At 43.9% G+C, this 19,594-nt stretch overlaps 1 protein-coding gene across 1 annotated transcript; it reads right to left on the bottom strand.

Annotated features, from left to right (window-relative positions):
- Positions 1-4,764: 4,764 nt before the first annotated feature.
- Positions 4,765-19,225, bottom strand: eif5b (eukaryotic translation initiation factor 5B). Its single transcript, XM_085348530.1, has 27 exons — positions 19,154-19,225; positions 17,230-17,337; positions 17,081-17,144; positions 16,818-16,985; positions 16,224-16,728; positions 16,011-16,150; positions 15,849-15,926; positions 15,594-15,744; positions 15,383-15,478; positions 15,206-15,292; positions 15,053-15,112; positions 14,754-14,792; positions 11,993-12,276; positions 11,800-11,907; positions 11,596-11,706; positions 11,451-11,518; positions 11,232-11,373; positions 11,002-11,133; positions 10,298-10,480; positions 10,051-10,212; positions 7,778-7,909; positions 7,548-7,679; positions 7,368-7,444; positions 6,937-7,101; positions 6,320-6,458; positions 6,075-6,236; positions 4,765-5,569 (listed from the first exon to the last, which is right to left on the bottom strand). Exons 1-27 carry the CDS (start codon positions 19,186-19,188, stop codon positions 5,462-5,464), a joined length of 3,636 nt encoding a protein of 1,211 aa, XP_085204656.1. The 5' UTR covers positions 19,189-19,225; the 3' UTR covers positions 4,765-5,461.
- Positions 19,226-19,594: the final 369 nt, after the last annotated feature.

Below are 19,594 nucleotides of genomic sequence, written 5' to 3'. Positions count from 1 at the left end.
TGGGGCAAGTCGTCACATGTGACAACTTGCCCCAGTACAAATAAATGCTCCAAAAAATTGATATTGTAATTCATTTGTATTTGTAATAAGGTTTTTGAAGAAAGGAAGGAGAGGCAGGAATTAAGGAAGGAAGGAAGAAAGTAAGATGGTTCGAAATTATCAACGAAAGACAGAGCGTGGCAGAACACCACCTGACATTATGTTAAAGGCAGTCAGGCAGGTAAAGATGCAGAACAAATCAATCAGAAGTACAGCAAAGGATTTTGACATAAATTACCGCACTCTAACTCGGTATTGTCAAAAGATTACCAGAGAAGAAATTGAAAGTCAGACAGCCATGCCAACAACAATGGTTGGTTATACAACGCCAAGGAAGATTTTTTCCCCTGATTTGGAAAAGCAGCTTGTTGAATATATTACTAGGTCAGCTGACATTTATTTTGGTCTGTCACCAAGTGAGGTCAGAAAGCTTGCCTACCAGTTTGCTGTGGCACACGAACTGAAGTTTGTGCCTTTGTGGGCAGAAAAAGAAAAGGCCAGCAAAGAGTGGTTTACAGGCTTTTTAAAGCAGCATACAACATTGTCACTGAGAAAGCCAGAAGCAACTAGCCTTGCCAGGGCAAGTAGCTTCAACAGAGAGAATGTCAATGCTTTCTTTGACAACTTAGAGAAAGTGTTATGCAAATATGAGTTTGGACCAGGAGACATTTGGAATGTTGATGAAACTGGGGTCACCACTGTACATAAACCAGACAAAGTGTTGGCCAGACGTGGATTCAAACAAGTAGGGTCATTGACCTCTGCTGAAAGGGGAACCCTTGTCACACTGGCCTGTGCTGTCTCAGCCATAGGGAATAGTTTACCTCCATACTTTATTTTCCCACGTGTCCACTTCCATGACCATTTCCTGATCAACGGGCCACCCGGCAGCAAAGGAGGGGCAAATTCCTATGGATGGATGAAAGACACACACTTTGTTGACTTCCTGCAACATTTCAATGAACATACAAAGTGTTCAAAGGAGAAGCCCTGTTTACTCCTTTTGGACAACCACGAGTCTCATCTGTCCATTGATGGACTCAATTATGCCAAAGAAAATGGCATAATCATGCTGTCATTCCCACCGCACTGCTCACATCGGCTCCAACCATTAGACAGGTCTGTCTACGGGCCACTAAAGAGGCACATCAACAGCACGTGTGATGCCTGGATGAGGAACAACCCTGGGAAGACAATGTCTATTTATGACATTCCTGGGATTGTGGCAATTGCATATCCTCTGGCTGCAACCCCATTGAACATTCAGGCTGGTTTTAGGGTGGCTGGGATTCAACCTTACAACAGAAATGTATTTCTGGAAGCCGAGTTTGCACCATCCTACGTCACAGATCGCCCTATTCCGGACCCTGCCCTGCCAGGCTCCAGCACCAACTCTGCACTGCCAGGCCCCAGCACCAACTCTGACCTGCCAGGCCCCAGCACTACCTCTGCACTGCCAGGCCCCAGCACTACCTCTGCACTGCCAGGCCCCAGCACCAACTCTGCACTGCTAGGCCCCAGCACCAACTCTGAACTGCCAAGCTCCAGCACCATCTCTATCACGAGCTCACCCTTACCCAGCACTGCAATTACTGACAGCGGACTACCAACTCCAGAGGACATCCGGCCATATCCAAAAGCTGGCCGCCGAAAACCATCCAGCAAAGGAAGAAAACAACGCAAATCAGCAATTCTAACCGACACGCCAGTGAAGCAGCAACTAGAAAAAGAAAAGAATAAGGCTGAATCTAGCAAAAAGCTGTTTCAAAAGAGAGGGACGCGAGGGGGGGAAACATCTGGACCTATGAAGAACAACGCAGCTAAAAGAAGAAAAATAATTCAAGAGTCATCATCAGATGATGAAGAGTGCTTCTGCCTTGTCTGTGTGGAGCCATTTTCAAACAGTTGTCCAAAAGAGACCTGGGTAAAATGCGTAAAATGCAACTAATGGGCCCATGATGCTTGCACCTCAGGCCAGGCAATTTATGTGTGCCAGAATTGTGACTCTGAAGTTGAGTCTGATTAATCAGAAATAGGGCATCTGTTTTGTTCAGAGGATAAACATGTTAAGTAAAGCAAGTTATTTGCAGCATTCCATTCATTTATGATGGATTTATGTGCAAGCCAGAGAACATTTGAGTTTAAAGTTCAAACTAAAGTTTTCTTTCTACTTAATGTTTTGATTAAAATGTGTATTGGATTGAAATAATTGTTTTTTTTCCAAATTCTCTTGGCATAATTGTTCAAATTTCCAGTTTTGGTTTGAATTTAACAATTAAAATCAATAATCACAATTAAGTATTTGTGTTCTTATTTTAAGATAATCTAGTGTGACAACTTACCTGCCGATGGGGCAAATTGTCACAAGTACACATTCTCCATTCAACAGTCTACAACTCCGTAATGAGATAAGATATGAAAATGTAATGAATACATCATATGTGCCCGAGACTTCCTTCTTTCATTTGGTGAAACATTTATTACGTTGTGATGTATGGTGCTCAGTAAGAGTTAGTCAGTGTGAAAAGTGTGACAACTTACCCCGCTCTCCCCTACTTGGTGTACTGCAGTTGCTGCAGATTTTTTTCAGCTGTTCATCCATGATGCAAATCTCCCGTTCCAACACATCCCAAAGATGCTCTGATGGTTGTAGAGGCCATTTAAGTAGAATGAAGTCCTTGTCGTGTTCAAGAAACCAGTTTGAGATGATTTGAGCTTTGTGCTATCATGCTGGAAGAAGCCATACAGGGATGGTCAGCAAAAAATATTCACGTAGGCTGTGGTGTTTAGAAAAAGTGCCAAGGAAATAACCCCATGCCATTATACCACCACCAGTCTGAACCTTTGATATAAGGAAGGACGGATCCATGCTTCCATATTGCTCAAATTCTAACCCTGCCATCTGAATCTCACAGCAGCGTGTCTCATCAGAGCAGGCAACAGTTTTTCCAGTTTTCCCGGTCTGGATGGGCCTGGGCCCCCTTTCCCTGGCGGGTCGCGGAGTATGGGGGTGCCTACTGGGGTCAGGGAAGGAAGGGAGGGGAGCTGGCCCCAGGGAGGGGTCACTTGCCCCTCCCTTCCTTCCCTCCCCATCTCCAGCTGCCTCCCTCTTCCCGCTCCACCACAACCACCCACACATGCAGGACCTTGGAGTAGGGGTATGTCACCAGGGTGCAGAGGAGGCTACCCCCCCCCCCCCCTCTGTCCCCTTCTGGCTGCCTCTGCCTCAATTTTATCCCACAACTTAGACATTCACATTACTCACACTCTCATTACACATACATATAGGATCTTGGGGGTGGGCACGATACACGGAGTCCAAATTACCATCAGGTTGTACACCTCACCCCTGGCGTCGTTGCCCACCTCTCAATTTTAAATACACGTAGACATTGAGGGCTAGCAGGAGGGACCATGCGCTTACCTGCTGCTCTCTGGCAGGTAGCTCCAAGCCCTCCTGGGTTTTAAATGCACCTTAGAACACACATGCATCAACATTACAATGAGCGGGTGGAGGGAGGTTTGGAGTCTTCTCTCACCCCCATTCTCTGCGACCTGCTGGAGCGGGGGGGCTAGGAGGAGGAGTTGGCCGTCCGACTGCGGTCTGGAGTGTGGGGCCTCCCTGCTGCTGCGGAGCATGAGGGTGGGAATGGATGTTTGTGTCTGTGTGTGCCTATTATAAATAGATTGTAAACATTAATTTTGATTCTTTCATTAGCACACTTACTTGTTTAAGAGTACAACATTAGAAGTGTTTTAATTGAACAGGACGAGCCCTGATTTAGACATGGTGGCCTGCCCTGTTACAAGCATTCATGCTTCCATTGGTTCATTATGTGTTAATTCTTTTGGTCATCTCTGGGTGTTTTATATGCGGTGGCAGCTGAAACAAATAAAATGCAGGGATTTTCCCCTCCTGGGTGCTTTGTCTTTGTTATGGTCAGTTTTTCCTTCAGAGGTAGATATTTTTATTTTCATTCCCTCACCTTCATTTCAAGTTTCAGCAATTGCTCTCCAGGAATTTGACAGTTTTGAATCCTTATTTTGATGCTATAATTGTTACTCTATATGCTGGAGAATGATTGATCCTCTCACTGATCAATTCAAAAACTGCAGTAAAAAAAAAAAAAAAAAGGAAATGCAAAGAAGACAGACGGCACTGAACAGGTGTATAGTTACATTTTCAGGAAGGTGCACATCAGGTTATACCATGAGGTTTCAGAGGGGTTCCCAGTTATGACATCGCTACAATGTACATTTCCTGCTGAAGCATAAACCCTCAGTAACTCACTGGAAATGTGACTGCTTGGCTAGCAGCACAAGATTGTAAATGTTTTCAACCATTCAATCCTCTGACCACTTGTGAGGCTAATAAGTCACCATCTACAGTGAAAACAATCACACATAAAACACAAAACAGTGCAACAATAATTTCAATACCTGATAAAGATCAGCTGCTTTTAGTTAGCTAGCACTGAGTTAGTTCCGACACCACTGGTACTAATTAAGCGTCCACTCCAAGATAAAGACCACTGAAGTAGGATGTACACCAGCCTTCATGCAACTTTTTAACCATTAGTTAGAATATACGATCAGAAAAGTCCCACGTATCAAACTTGTACACTTATATTAAGAATGTTCTGCAAACAATACAGCATCATTTTGAAAGGAAAACAACAGTATTTTTAATTCTAATAATTATTTTTAATTACTTTATTTTGGCATCAGCAGACTTCCATATAGACAGATTTGTATCTTTAGTGTTTGTGGCACACATGAACCGAAAACTCTGCATGTTTCGTCAGAATCATGGGAATTTATTACATCAGCAGTTGCAGCAAAAACAGTTTAAAATCTGTCATTCACCCCATCATCCCACGCCACCCTGGCCTCCCAACATGGCCGCCGAGCAGGACAGCAAAGAGAAAGTCAACTCTTCAATGTCTGTAAAGTCGGCGCCGTCCTCACTGATGCTGAAAGAAGAAACAGAAAAACTGTTTCCCTTTTGAGGCCTGGCGCTGCACAGCACAATCCCACAATGCACCTGTTCAGGTGGCACATCAGCCTCATTAAGCTCGTGAGCCTCAGTCTGGGTAAGAAGGGGCGGAGCCTGGGATACGAAGCAGCAGCCACATATCAGAGCAGACAACAAGAAGGAAAAAAAACCAAAAACGTTGATGCTGAAGAACAGGCACGTTGGAATACTGTGTGTGTGTGTGCGTGTGTGTGTATTATGTCTAAACTATCACTGTTTACAACAGTGGAAAAAACTGTTCGTTTCTCACAGAAAAACACTGTCACGTCTTTTATCTGCTTTTTTTTCTCTTTTCAATTTTTTCTCTTTGTTCCTCCGTTGGTCGCTGCCGCTGCCTTGTCGTCTAATGGAGGAAGAGCGAGTGTGTGTCTTTGTAGTTCAGGTCCCTCAGATGATCTCAAAGGTCTTCTTCAGCTCCATGATCAACTGCCAATCAGATTTCTGCATCTCGTCTCTGAACCAGTTCTTCAGAGCGTCGATGGACGCCCGTGTGATCTGAAACAAAAACAAAGAGGTTGTTAAAATAACCAGAAACAGCCTTTCATTCTTTGCTCTAAAAGCTCTGAGCCCACATTTAAGTTTGCCTGCTGCTACAACCATTTTTTGACAGTAAAACCAAACAGAAATTAAAGTGAACACAACGTAAAACTAGTTTAAACACAGTTGAAAAACAGCACCAGGTTTTATTTCACTGTCTGGACGTCTCTGCTTTTGTTGTACAGAAAACAGAAAGACTACATGAAATTCTTGGCCTGACTAACTCGAAAGACACGAAGATATTCTTACCCTTCCTCTCCTTCTTTCCCCTTATTTAGCCTCTATTTAGGCTCGTTATTTCTTCCTTGCTTTTCTGTCTCCTCTTCCTAACACTGCTACCTGGACACTGACTGAAATCGACCTTTTAGCGGCGGAGTGAACAGCAGTGTTCACGGTAATTGTGATTTTTATGAAGCCTCTCGTCTAACGTTCTTCTGTTCCTCCTTTAAGGGCGTGTCCTCACCTTGCTGACGATGATGTCTGTGGCTTCAAAATGGCGCCCGTACATCTTTGGCGACTCTCCTGGGATTGGCTCAATCTTGATGCAGATCTCCTGGCCCTTCTTCGCACTGTCAACGGGCTTGTGATTTATCTCGATGCTGGTGACCACACCGATGTCCACAAACTGACATGTGAACACAAAGGGTTAGTTTACAGTTCATTTTATAATTCACACAAACATCCACAGAGACTGTAAGCGGGTCTTACCGCTTTGCTGGGGACGCAGAGGGGCGTTCCCTGTTTCAGGACTCCAGCCTCCACTGTGACCCCCATCACGATGGGATCTCGGGAGTTAAAGATGAACTGAGGAAGAACTCGCAGCTTCACTGGGAACACGGCAACATGCCTGATGACACAGATAAAAAACACATTAACCTTCGAACAACCCATAAGTTAAATTAATCGATCACAGTCACATTGTTACTGAAGCCTAATTATCACACTGATCTGCTCCATTTTCAGCGGCACGCTGGAAGAATGTGAAAATAAATCAAGAGCATCATCTGCATATAAACTGACTTTTACAACCAATAATAACAAATAGAATCATCTACAAATGTATTATAGATCATTAAAAACACATAACAAAACACAGGGTTAGTTAAACAGAAGTTATTCTGTGAAAGGACACCATCATATATTTGCATATATACAAAAAAGGCTTATTAGCTGCAATGGACAAATAAAAGCCTTTTGGACTCCATCAACTATTTAATTAGAGTTTTTCACTATGTTATAGTATGTTGCTTGTTATTCCAGTCAATAAAAAGTCAAAAACACCCAAAGAAATCTGAACAATTAACACAAACGTGAGCTTTTCTTACCTAAACTCGTCCTGTTTGGCCTTCTTGTAGTCTTCTCTGTACTTGGTGAAAGCATCAAATAGGTGGTAGATGATTTCAGCAGAGAAGATGCGAACTCCCAGACTGTCAGCCATCTCCTGACTCTCCCGCTCCACCTTCACATCGAAGGCCAGGATCACAGCGTACCTGCCAACACCAACCCCCCAAAACTCTGTCACATCTACAGGTTCTACACCAGTGCTCCACCAGTACTAATTTCAACAGAGATACAAGGACGTCTGTGAAATGTATTCAGATTTTTTTTTTTTTGGATCATAAAATATTTTAATAGTTGTCCCAAATATTTTTAAATTAAAATTAGCCAGATATTTGTGGGTGCAGATTCTACAGTGTTTCTGCACTAACTAACTTGTGTTCATTTTGGCTGAGTGTGTGTTTATACTGTGACGTACTGCGGGTCGTGCTCCAACATGGTTGACGCCTTCATCACATCCTTCTTATGAACTGGGCCAATGTTAATGCCAGCGTACTGCAGGGACACACACACAGAGTTCAAAGGTCAAGGACTGTTAGTTTCTACTTCCTGTAGATTTTCAAAATAAGAGCTCTCAGCTGTACTGTCAGGTACTTACAGGGACTTTGGATGTCCGCAAGAACTCGAGCAGAGCCTCCAGCGATCCCAGCGTCGATGCCTGGACGTAAACACCTTTCTCCTCCAGTTTGATGGAGCTCAGAGTCTGCTTAAGCTCTCGCACCAGTTCATCCTGAAAACCAGCACGTGTAAGCAAACCGGGAGTCTTACAGGACCAGTTCAGTCCTAGTCTTGGAGTTTAACTTGGACTAAAGGGAAAAGCACTGTTACCCTTAGGACGGGGATCTCGTCATCCTTGTGAGCCACCAGCAGGGGGAGCCCGGCCAACGTCTTCTCCAAGTCTTTCCCCAGAATCTTCACTCCCTGAGCCGTCGACACTTCCTTGTGCTTCTCGTACTGGTTCTGCACACGACAACCAATCAACACGTCAACCACATTTATGAAGTCCAAAAAGCAGAGACTATGGCCATGAAAATGCATCTTTTCTTCTCAGTTTTGTCCTCCCGTCCACACGGCGTTTTCAAATATTTTGAAAATGCTCTCCAAAGCGGAACATTTGAAAACGCCGTTTTGGCGTCGCAGTGTGGACAGCGAACCCGGAGCCTTTTCGAAAATGATGACACATTTTAGTCATGTGACCAATTACGCTAAGATAGCGGAGGGCATTATACAGCAGTTGTTTTGTTTGCTCTGAATCTTGACAGCCCTATTAAAGATTAATATCAGTCTGTACATGCTCCAGATGGCTTTTCTTCAAATTCTTTAACTCTCACTCGCTTTTGCAACTTTGTACTTTTGTGTTACTCGCAGCAACAACTCCACCTCATTGTTAGTCCATTTAAAAAACTCAACATTCTGCTGCAACGTTTCAAAGAACCGGAAAGTAAAGAAACGGCAGACAGAAATGAGGCAGGTCGAATCTTCTTGCGCTTCACGCATGCGCAGTACAGGAACGTAAGCGTGTTCGGGCGTTTCAATGTGGACGCACAACTCTGTGAAAACAACTGAAAACGCTTTTTCAGATAAAAACGCCGTTTTCAAATCTATCCGGGCTGGTGTGGACGTAGCCTATGAGTAGAAGTGAATTAATGTCTAATGATAAAGTGCACTTCTCCATCATTCACCACCACTAAAGCTTGATCTTGTTTCTTCACACATAGTCCCTCATGCTGAGTTTGGTAAACCTGAGTGCTTAAAAACATTAATAAGAACAATGAAGTGTAAAAACAATTAAAACCAGGATGGTTTTTTGGATTGCAGAACATACTTGACTTGTCTTTTTTTTTTTTTTTAAGACAAATGTCAAAAACACATGTTTATGCTGAAAAACAATGCATATGTACAAGAAGTTAGAGCTCCATAATGAAATCCTCGAGCTTCGGCCGCTCTTGTTTTTCTTTCTTCTCTTTCATTTTTTGTTTAAATAAATAATTAAAAGTGATTAAAACTCTCAATGTGAGAGAATAAACAAAGCTCTGCTGGAAATTTACAGCACAGTCTTATTTCTGACAGGAAAAGGCCGCAGGCTGACTTAGATGAACAAGCCTTCAATGAGAGGGATTTGATGCACTTGGAAAAACAACAACAGTGTGTATAGTTGGTCTTCTGCAGTAAAGGCAAAGACTGTGTGACCTAATCTGACATATGACGTGTGTGTATGCAGTCATTAAAAACCATTTCTTAACAAAAGTGTGCATTTTGCATGAGTTAATGTGACCCCATTAGTAAAACTCACCATATAACTCACTTTAAAAGCATCATTTTAGAAAATTCAAAGCAAAGTCTTCTCATTCCTCAATCTTTTAGATTTAGAGGAAAATATAACAACTATTATTGTGGGCAATTTTATTTAGGATTAGTCTGTACAGGATAACGTTTTTAAATCAGCGTTAAGTTTTTGTTTTTAGTTTTAAAGAAAAATCTTTTACGAACGCCAAACAATTTTTTGTGCGTTTAGTTTTATATCAAATATGAAAAATAATCACACAAAGACTGAACAAATGCGGAGAAACAAATGTATAATGTGCCAGCAGGGGGAGCCCCATCATCATATATCAAAGGAATCCACATCCTATTCATGGTTTGTACTGGTCAATGAAAACAAAGAAATAAAAATAAAAAGTCCTAAATCTGAGGAATAAATCAAATAAGGACAAAGCAGGCCCTTCATAAAAATGACCCAGTCGAACCACACATCTTTTCTAAAGCCGACATTTTCCCCCAGTTTTTATTTATTTATTTATTTTTTAAACGTTGACTGTGTTACTTAAATTCCTTTTTTAATGCTTTTAATATAAAGCGCTTTGTCTGGGAAAGTGTCACACAAATCGTTATCTGCTAAATAATTAACTACAGTCACCTCCCTCATATACACGTGAGGGAAGCTGCATGAAACAGATACAAGCAGCTCTTTTTGTTGAACTGACTGCTTTAAACACCATGAGTAATTTAACTCAAAGCCATTATAGTAAAAAATCTTCCCGCTACATCTGAGCCAGATACATGTTTAAAAGCTGCTCTAACAAAATTTTAGACATGTTTACCTTCACTCGGAGTTCCTTCAGTGGAGGTGGCAGCAACAACCCCCTGATCTGCGTGACGATGGGCCCTTCCACCCCTGGTACGATGATGGTCTCTCCTTCCCGCAGACGACCGTTAATCAGGATGACATCTATCGTTGTTCCCATACCGGGCAGCGCTTTTACCTAAACACACAAAGATCACATGAAGTTAGTGTCTGGACGGTGGAGGAATGGAAAAAGTAGAGACAACAGATAAAATTGAACTCACCTCCATGACCTGAGCTCGCAGCTCGTCACAGTGCGCTAACCGCCGGGCCAACATTGTTTGGGTGAGCTCGACCAATAGGGCGATGAGGTTCCCCATACCATCACCACTGTGGGCTGACGTAGGAACCAACGATACAAATGTACGGGGGTCCTTATTCTCATAAAACAAGGCGGCGTTAAGACCCTGAGGACAAACAGCACACAGAAAACAAAGTTCAGGGAAACTGAGCTTGATGTCGTCTTTGGTGTTCCTCAAGCCTCAATGCTGGATGCTCTAAACTACAAAATGTTATTTCAGACTGTGAAAAAGATTACTATATAATGCAGCTTCTGAACTTTTTAGGGAGACTTTATAATATAATAAAACTTGCTGAGAAGCTTATTTTGTTGAATAAAAACAGTAAAAATCTTTTGTTTTACCCATTTGAATAACATTTTGATTATATTTAATTATAAGTAGGATAATATTCTAAGTAGTGAGTATATATTACATACAGTATATACATAAATACAAAATAGATACTAAGTACATTATGTATTTTCTTGTCTAACTCACGCTCTTTAATGAAACATTAGAAAAACTTGCTATTGGACTGTTATCATCTGAAATTGAATGGAAGTAAATGGCACAATGACCATAATGAATAAGTATTTCTCATTGTTGTGCTGTGATTGGCTGATAAATGATGATGTAATGCTCAACACCTGTTGTGCGAACTCCACAATGATGGCCTTGGCTCTTTCGTCAAACTCGTCTTTTGTGTTCTTCTTCTGCTTCTTTAGTGTAGCCACGACATCGGTTTCTGGACTCTTCTTCCAGTCGTAGAGGCGGTCGATCTGGTAACGGCAATAAAAAAAAAATTTAAAAAATCAATCTCAGAAAATTTGCAAGAGAAGAAGAAAAAGGTGAGGCTGATGTCGAGGAGCTGGCAGACCTTGTTGAGGGCAACGATGAAGGGGCACTTCTTCTCCTTCAGCAGGTTGATGGACTCCAGCGTCTGAGGCTCCAAGCCGTGCATGATGTCCACCACCAGGATGGCGATGTCGCACAGTGAACTGCCTCTGTTCCTCAGGTTACTGCAGAGAGAGAGGTCAGTTAGTGACAGACAGAATCAGGTGAGTGAGACAGGCAAGTCAGGAGAGACGGGCGTTACCTAAAGGACTCGTGTCCAGGTGTGTCGATGATCAGCATGCCAGGGATTTTGATGCTTTCTTTGTTGAACTGCACAAACATCACAGGGGTTAATACACAGTAACCATAAACACAGTTTATTCATCGTTCAGAGTGAGATGGCATACGTTTTTAGCCATCTTTGTCTGCTCCTCGATGGTCTCCTTCGGGACGTTTGTGGCGCCGATCTGCTGAGTGATTCCTCCGGCCTCGCCATCCTGAACGTGGGTGTGTCGGAGCTGCACGCAAACAACAAAACAAACAACAATAAGTAAACGTTGTAACGTCAGTAACAGTTGGTAAAAATTCTGTAAGCAGAGAGTAAACGTCACCTTGTCCAGGATCTTGGTCTTGCCGGTGTCGACGTGTCCGAGCACACACACCACTGGTGCCCTCAGCGTTTCCAAGTCGATGTTCTTCATGTTCTCCGCTCGGCGTTTCTAAGGAGACAAACAGAACCTGTCAGTCAGAGATGGGTATAGAGAGAGATCCTGTCACTCCCCCTGATTTTGCAGTGTCTCTCACCTCTATCCTCCTCTTGGCGCGGTCGTACAGTCGCTCCTCTTTCGTCCTGCCATCATCGTCCTCGCTCTCGCTGCTTTCATCCTCGCTCGGCGCCCTCCTCTTACCCTGGCTTGCGACCGTTGGCTTCTCCACTTCAGCTTCTTCCTCACTGTCCTCATCGTCTTCATCTTCCTCCTCGTCATCATCATCCTCATCCTCTTCTTCCTCCTCCTCTTCATCCTCACTAGCAGCAGGCTGAGGAGCAGCAATGTCCTCCTTCACCTCAATGTGGACTTTTTTCAGCTCTGAAAGGTGACAGATGGAAGTTTTAATTCTACTGCTATAACATTTAATGCTTCAGTTCGGTTTTGTCTTAAATTTAACATGTTTGTCTAAAATGAATGTTGTCATAGTGAAACAGACCGAGCTCTACCATCACGTGACTAGTCAATGCCAGCAAATGCCCCCCCCCCCCAAAAAAAACAACAACACAGGCCTTGCCCATACAGTGGGGCAAAAAAGTATTTAGTCAGCCACCGATTGTGCAAGTTCCCCCACCTAAAATGATGACAGAGGTCAGTAATTTGCACCAGAGGTACACTTCAACTGTGAGAGACAGAATGTGAAAAAAAAAAATCCATGAATCCACATGGTAGGATTTGTAAAGAATTTATTCGTAAATCAGGGTGGAAAATAAGTATTTGGTCAGTAACAAAAATACAACTCAATACTTTGTAACATAACCTTTGTTGGCAATAACAGAGGTCAAACGTTTACTATAGGTCTTTACCAGGTTTGCACACACAGTAGCTGGTATTTTGGCCCATTCCTCCATGCAGATCTTCTCGAGAGCAGTGATGTTTTGGGGCTGTCGCCGAGCAACACGGACTTTCAACTCCCGCCACAGATTTTCTATGGGGTTGGGGTCTGGAGACTGGCTAGGCCACTCCAGGACTTTCAAATGCTTCTTACGGAGCCACTCCTTTGTTGCCCGGGCGGTGTGTTTTGGATCATTGTCATGTTGGAAGACCCAGCCTCGTTTCATCTTCAAAGTTCTCACTGATGGAAGGAGGTTTTGGCTCAAAATCTCACGATACATGGCCCCATTCATTCTGTCCTTAACACGGATCAGTCGTCCTGTCCCGTTGGCAGAAAAACAGCCCCATAGCATGATGTTTCCACCCCCATGCTTCACAGTAGGTATGGTGTTCTTGGGATGCAACTCAGTATTCTTCTTCCTCCAAACACGACGAGTTGAGTTTATACCAAAAAGTTCTACTTTGGTTTCATCTGACCACATGACATTCTCCCAATCCTCTGCTGTATCATCCATGTGCTCTCTGGCAAACTTCAGACGGGCCTGGACATGCACTGGCTTCAGCAGCGGAACACGTCTGGCACTGCGGGATTTGATTCCCTGCCGTTGTAGTGTGTTACTGATGGTGACCTTTGTTACTGTGGTCCCAGCTCTCTGCAGGTCATTCACCAGGTCCCCCTGTGTGGTTCTGGGATCTTTGCTCACCGTTCTCATGATCATTTTGACCCCACGGGATGAGATCTTGCGTGGAGCCCCAGATCGAGGGAGATTATCAGTGGTCTTGTATGTCTTCCATTTTCTGATGATTGCTCCCACAGTTGATTTTTTCACACCAAGCTGCTTGCCTATTGTAGATTCACTCTTCCCAGTCTGGTGCAGGTCTACAATACTTTTCCTGGTGTCCTTCGAAAGCTCTTTGGTCTTGGCCATGGCGGAGTTTGGAGTCTGACTGTTTGAGGCTGTGGACAGCTGTCTTTTATACAGATGATGAGTTCAAACAGGCGCCATCCATACAGGTAACGAGTGGGGGACAGAAAAGCTTCTTACAGAAGACGTTACAGGTCTGTGAGAGCCAGAGATTTTCCTTGTTTGAGGTGACCAAATACTTATTTTCCACCCTAATTTACAAATAAATTCTTTACAAATCCTACCATGTGGATTCATGGATTTTTTTTTTCACATTCTGTCTCTCACAGTTGAAGTGTACCTCTGGTGCAAATTACTGACCTCTGTCATCATTTTAAGTGGGGGAACTTGCACAATCGGTGGCTGACTAAATACTTTTTTGCCCCAGTGTGTGTTTTTAATATTGAAAGTCTTAAGTCCAAAAAGCCTAGTGCATAAAAATAAAAGAACTCTCAGTCTAGTCAGTACCTAAAAACAAACAAAAAAATAAAGAAGGCTAGTCTGTGCCAATGAAAGTACATCCTTAGTTTAATCAGTACCAAACAACAGTACTTGCCTCGGTTAGTTGGTAATGAGCAGAAAGAACTTGTCTAAGTCTGGTCAGTACCAAACAGAAACACCTCAATCAGTAAGTGCTGATAAAAGTATACACGATTCTCTCCAAGTCTATTCAATACCAAAACACCTCAGGCTTAGTCTAGCCATAAGTAGGAAAAAACACACAATTAGTCTAGCCTTTCCAAAAAACCCCAAAAAAACAACACACACACACACACACAAAAAGGGGGGATACTAAGTCTCTACCAAAAGAGCCTGTTTTAGTACGACCATTTTTGCTACTGAAAAACATCACACATGCCTAACCCATACTATAAAACAGCTTGCACATGCTTTGTGATACCAAAAGGGCACACCTAACACACACCAAGCTTAGACCTACTTTGATGTTTAAGAAACACATATGTGACATGCCTAGTTGGTACTAAAACAAGCACAAATCTAAGCCATGCCTTTCGGGTACTAAAACAAGCATTTGCCTGCACAGCACAGTTTCAGTACCTGCTTCTCGTCGTGTCCTGCTGAGCCCCATTTTCCTTTCTTTTTATTCATGAAATAAAAGCAACATATAAAGAATTTAGTTCCCTCAAAGCCAACAGTCACACATGCTACAGCTGCTTTTTGGACTTCAGTATATCCTGCCACGGACATTTTAACTCAAAAGGCTGGGAATCGAACCACCGACCCTCTGACTGGAGGTGAAACTGTCTTTTTTTCCCTGCAGTGTTTTTCTCCCCTTCTTTATTAGATGTGAAAACAGAGGAAAGAATCTAATCATTTCAGGTGACCAAGGCTCTCACCTTTCTCCTCGTCACTGGCAATGGCCTCCCAGTTATCCACAGCAGCTTCTGGCTTCACCTCTAAACACAGAGACAGAACAGAAACAAGTTAACTTCTGTTCAGCGCAATAAAACACCACCCTGATACCTCCACTTCACACCTGCAGCTCTTACCTGGTTCTGCAGGCGGTGCCTCAGCCTCTGTTTCCATTGCAACTGGCTCTGGAGTCTCTGAAGTCGGCGAGGTCACTTCTGATGTTTCTGGGAAGGGGAATGACAAAATTATTTTTATTATATGACCAGCAGGAGGACTGTAGCGTCTCTCGGCTGGTGCGAGCAGCAGCGCTGTACCTTCAGGAGTCTGGGTGGCGGGCTTCTTCCTCCTCTTGTCTCCATAAACAGGTTTCTTCTTTTGCACCTCTTTGTCTCTGGATGGCACATCAACACCTGCACACACAGAATCATATTAGCTGTACAGAGCTGACTGTACTGGAATGACTGCATTATACTTCTGTAACCCTCCTTAGCGCCCCTCCCAGTCTGTCCTGCTCATAGCACCCACCCTGAGCCTGCAGCAACATGAGCGTGGCCTCAGCACGAGCTCGAGCTTCCTTCTGGGCCTTCGTCAGCAGCTTCCCCTCCTTCTTCAGGCGCTCCTTCCTCTCCTTCTCCTTCTGCTTCTTCTTCTCCTTGCGCTCCTGCTCCAGGCGCTCCTACAAGGGCAGCAAAACCGATGCCACAGCGATTCGCGATGAGACGACAGGAAAGACAAAAGTGAAGAAGAACAAGAAGGAGGTGGTGGAGCTTTGTGTTTTACCTTTTCCTGCCTCTCCTTCTCCAGCTCCTCCAGCCTCCTCTGCCGCTCCTCCTCCTCTTTCTTGGCTCGCTCCTCCTCCTGCAAAAACAGTTTAATCATTTTCAGATATCAAGCACCCATCCCATCATGATCTCCATGACTACGTCTCCCACAATGCCCCACCTCCTTCATCTTGGCCAGGGCCTCCTGCATGGCCTTCACTGTGGCCTTGCTAGGTCCCTTCTTCTTCTTGTCTTCATCCTTGTCTTTCTCTCCTTTCTTCTTCTTCTTGTCTTTCTTCTTTTTGTCGCCCTCCGGCTCCTCTGCAGAAGGAGAAGAAACCCGTCACACTGAATGGCATCACACGATTTCTTGTTTTTCCTGATAATAACTTACCCTCTGCTGCTGGCTCTGCCCCTTCCTGTTCTTCCAACACTGCTGCAGGAGGCGCATTTTGTGGAGGCGCGGACTCAGTCTTCTTCTCTGGCTCTTTCTTTGGCTCCACGCTGCCCTCCTTCTCCTTCTGCTTCTTCTGCTTCATCCTCTCCTCCTCTTTCTTTTTCCTCTCCCTCTCCTTCTTCTCTGCTTTCTTCTGTGCAGCCGTCTTGATTTTGAAGGTGCCATCGTCCTCCTGCTGCTCCTCCTCGTCTTCGCTCTCGGCCTTCAAAGGCTTCCCTTTCTTCTTCTTCTTGTCTCTCCTGGAGGTGAACTCCTCATCGTCTTCGGAGTCATCCTTTCCAACGCTGCCTCCTTCTTCTCCTTTCCTCATATCTTTGTCCTGGTCCTCCTCCTCGTCGGACACTGAAGGTTTTTTGCCTCCTTTCTTTCCTCCTTTGGTCTTCAGGCGAGACTGTGAGCTGCTGTCATCGTCAGATTCTGAAGCAGGAGTAGGAGGTGGGGCCTGGAGGAGCAAAGAATAGAAATTTAGACACTTTCTAAAGAGTCTGTGCTCTTATTTCTATGATATGACGTTTATGTTCATTATTTCACCTTCTTCTTCTCCTTTTGTTCTCCATTCCTTTCTCCATCAACATGACCTTCAGCATCATCACCCTCCTCATCCTCGGGGCTGGCTCCGCCCTTCTTTCCTTTTCTGGTCTTCTTCTTCTCCGGTTTAGGGGGCTCGAAACTCTCTACTTCTTCTGTGATGTCTGTTTTCTGCACAGAGAGAGATTCTTTGTATCAGAACAAATCTTCAATCTCTCTGACTGAAAAAGCATTTTTTAGCTGAAGTGCCCCTCGGATGCGTTTACCTTCCCCTTTCCTCCTGTGCTCTCGAGCGATAACTCCTCGAGCTCCTTCATGATGTCATCCTCACTGGAAGAGGAGGAAAGAACTGTTTTAGGAAATTTCAAAGCAGTAAGCTTGATTAAAATAAAAACGATCAGGAAGAATGTCTCACTCAAAGTCATCTTTCTTCCCTGCTTTCTTCTTCTTCTTTCCCTTTGGCTCTTTGGAAGCTCCGGCTCCTTCGATCTCCGCCGCCAGAGCGTCGATGTCATCTTTGGCACTGAGCACAGATTTGAAAAACGGTCAGAGCACGAGAGTGACACCCGACTAAAACCTGGTCAGACACTGAGAACACGGGCTGCGAGAGGAGACCGAGTTAGACTGTGTTTCTCTTTGTGTCAGAAGAATGTGAATGTGAAGAGCTGCTGACTCCTCATTTCCTTTCATTTCCCATCAGCCCTCTGAGGCACAGCGAGCACAGAGCGACAGCAGTGCTGTAACCACGGATTGCGTTCCCTCAAGTCACTGTAGATCAAATATCATCTGGCTTCAGACTCACAAAGGAAGACATCTAATCTGCTCTGTGAAACTGAAGATGAAGTATGGCAACAGCAAACCGCTGATTTATCAATTACATCTGAGATTTTCTGGCATTTTAGATCAAACTTTCAAAGTTTAAATTCATCTACAAAGTGAGCTGGAGGCACATTTGGATTACTGAGTAGGCCTCAAAAAGCTGCACACAGACTGTTAATATGTTGTGAGGGAAAACCTTAGAAGAGAGTTCATAAAGAGACAAAGTGTGCAGAAAAAGATGCACAGATGCACAAAAAGGTAAAACAAAAATTACAAAGGAACCAAACGTTAAATGCAAAGTTTAAAATAAAGAAAAAAAAAACCTCCTCAAGAATGAAGAAAAATAGAAAAAGTTATGACGAGAAACTTTAAGGAAAAACTAGAAAAAATGAAGTATAAAAAAATAATGGTAACGTGCACAAATAGCGAGTAAAGAGTCATAAACAAAGACGAAACACAAACAAATAAAACGAAACAAACAAACATAAAACCTGCAAAGGTGTAAGGAGAAGTTCAAAAACACAGACAGACAGTAAAAATCAGCAGACAAGAAACTACAAATGAATTTAATATAAGTTTTTGCTAGAAGCGGCATTACTACCTCAATACGCTTTAACACAGAAAACAATAATATTAAAACCCAACATCTGGCAGGAGTTTCATGCTCCATCTGTGACGTCAGTGTTTGCATCATCACTCCCGTTATATCTATATTTGAGTTAAATGTTTATTTCAGCTAATTAGTGTGAGTTTCCCTCCCTGAGCCGTTTAATCTGATCAGAGCGTTTCTCGTGCAACGGTGTCCATGGAGGGTTAAAACTAGTTTGAAGCCTCTCGACTATTATTAGTGCATTATTAGTATTGATTATAAATGAAAGATTAGGTGATCGGGTTCATCAGCGTACCAAAACCCGATCAAACTTTCCTTTCACAAGCAGGTGATCGCTCCCAGACTGTGGCGTGTCTGTACCTGCCTGCTCTGTTTATATTTACTATAATCACGTTTTAGAGTTTACTCGTCAATAAAGGAGCAACAGCAGCACATCTGTGCTGTACCTGGGGATAGCCGTGACCGCAGCGGCTCAGGTGATTCAGCCAGGCTTGCGTCATCGAGCAGGTCTTTGCTCACAGGTGATGTGTCTCCGTTACAGCAACTGCAGGCCGCCTCTTAGAGCAGCCGGCTCTGAGGCGGCTAACGCGGACACATGTGGCTCCCGTGAGCCCCGCAGCTGGCGGCGGGAGGCCCACCCAGGCCTAGGGTAACCCGGATTCGCCCGTGTCAGCCCGCCTGCTGTTCTGTAATTCTCCTTAAGCCACATTCAGGCTGTTTAAAGCTTCGCTGCCTCACTCCCTCACAGACTCGTGGTTAGCATCCGCTAGCATGGCTAGCCATTAAGCTAACAGTGTAAGCAGCGGGAAAACGGGCCAGTCTGGGGGTGTTCACGGGCCGGGAGAGCCCCGATGGGGCTCGGTGTCAGTGCGGACCAGTGATGTTTATCGGTAGCCGGTGCGCTCCCTACCTGTCCTCTCCGGATTTCTTCTGTTTCTTCCCCATCTTGAAGCTTCAGGTCTCCGCTTACTTTGCTCTGTGTTGGCCGACGCACACGACGACTCACAGCGGGCAAAGATCTCCTATTGTCCGCGAGGAGGGGCCACTCCGCTCCTCCACCTCTAATGCCATACATCCTAGGGTGACCAACCGTCCTCTTTTTGCACTTGTTGACTTGTAAAAGCTTATATGACATTTTTTATTTCACCTTTTATTAACCGCACAGAGAAGGCATCGTTTAAATATGTTAAAGTTTTCTTTAAGCAAACAGTAAGTTCTCCATGTCTGGGCCAAGTGTCCTCTTTTTTGGAAATCAAAATATGGTCACCCTAGTGACACATTTCCACAAGAGTTTGGGTTTATTTTCCACAGTTGATGATTTAATTAACTTTTACTATCAAAGTTGGAAAAT

This window comes from Diplotaxodon limnothrissa, linkage group LG23, assembly GCF_057381915.1.
Source record: "Diplotaxodon limnothrissa isolate DT_005_m linkage group LG23, D_limnothrissa_male_GT1.1, whole genome shotgun sequence".
Taxonomy (NCBI): domain Eukaryota; kingdom Metazoa; phylum Chordata; class Actinopteri; order Cichliformes; family Cichlidae; genus Diplotaxodon; species Diplotaxodon limnothrissa.
This window is presented reverse-complemented; position numbering and strand designations above follow the sequence as displayed.

What these genes read in the sequence shown, in the direction of transcription:
- eif5b (XM_085348530.1), bottom strand. Translation starts at nt 19,188, where the DNA reads ATGGGGAAGAAACAGAAGAAATCCGGAGAGGACAG. An exon ending in GCCAAACAGGACGAGTTTAG is followed by an intron (nt 6,459 to 6,936) that starts GTAAGAAAAGCT and finishes CTGTGTCATCAG; the next exon opens with GCATGTTGCCGTGTTCCCAG. An exon ending in TCTGCGTCCCCAGCAAAGCG is followed by an intron (nt 6,237 to 6,319) that starts GTAAGACCCGCT and finishes TTCACATGTCAG; the next exon opens with TTTGTGGACATCGGTGTGGT.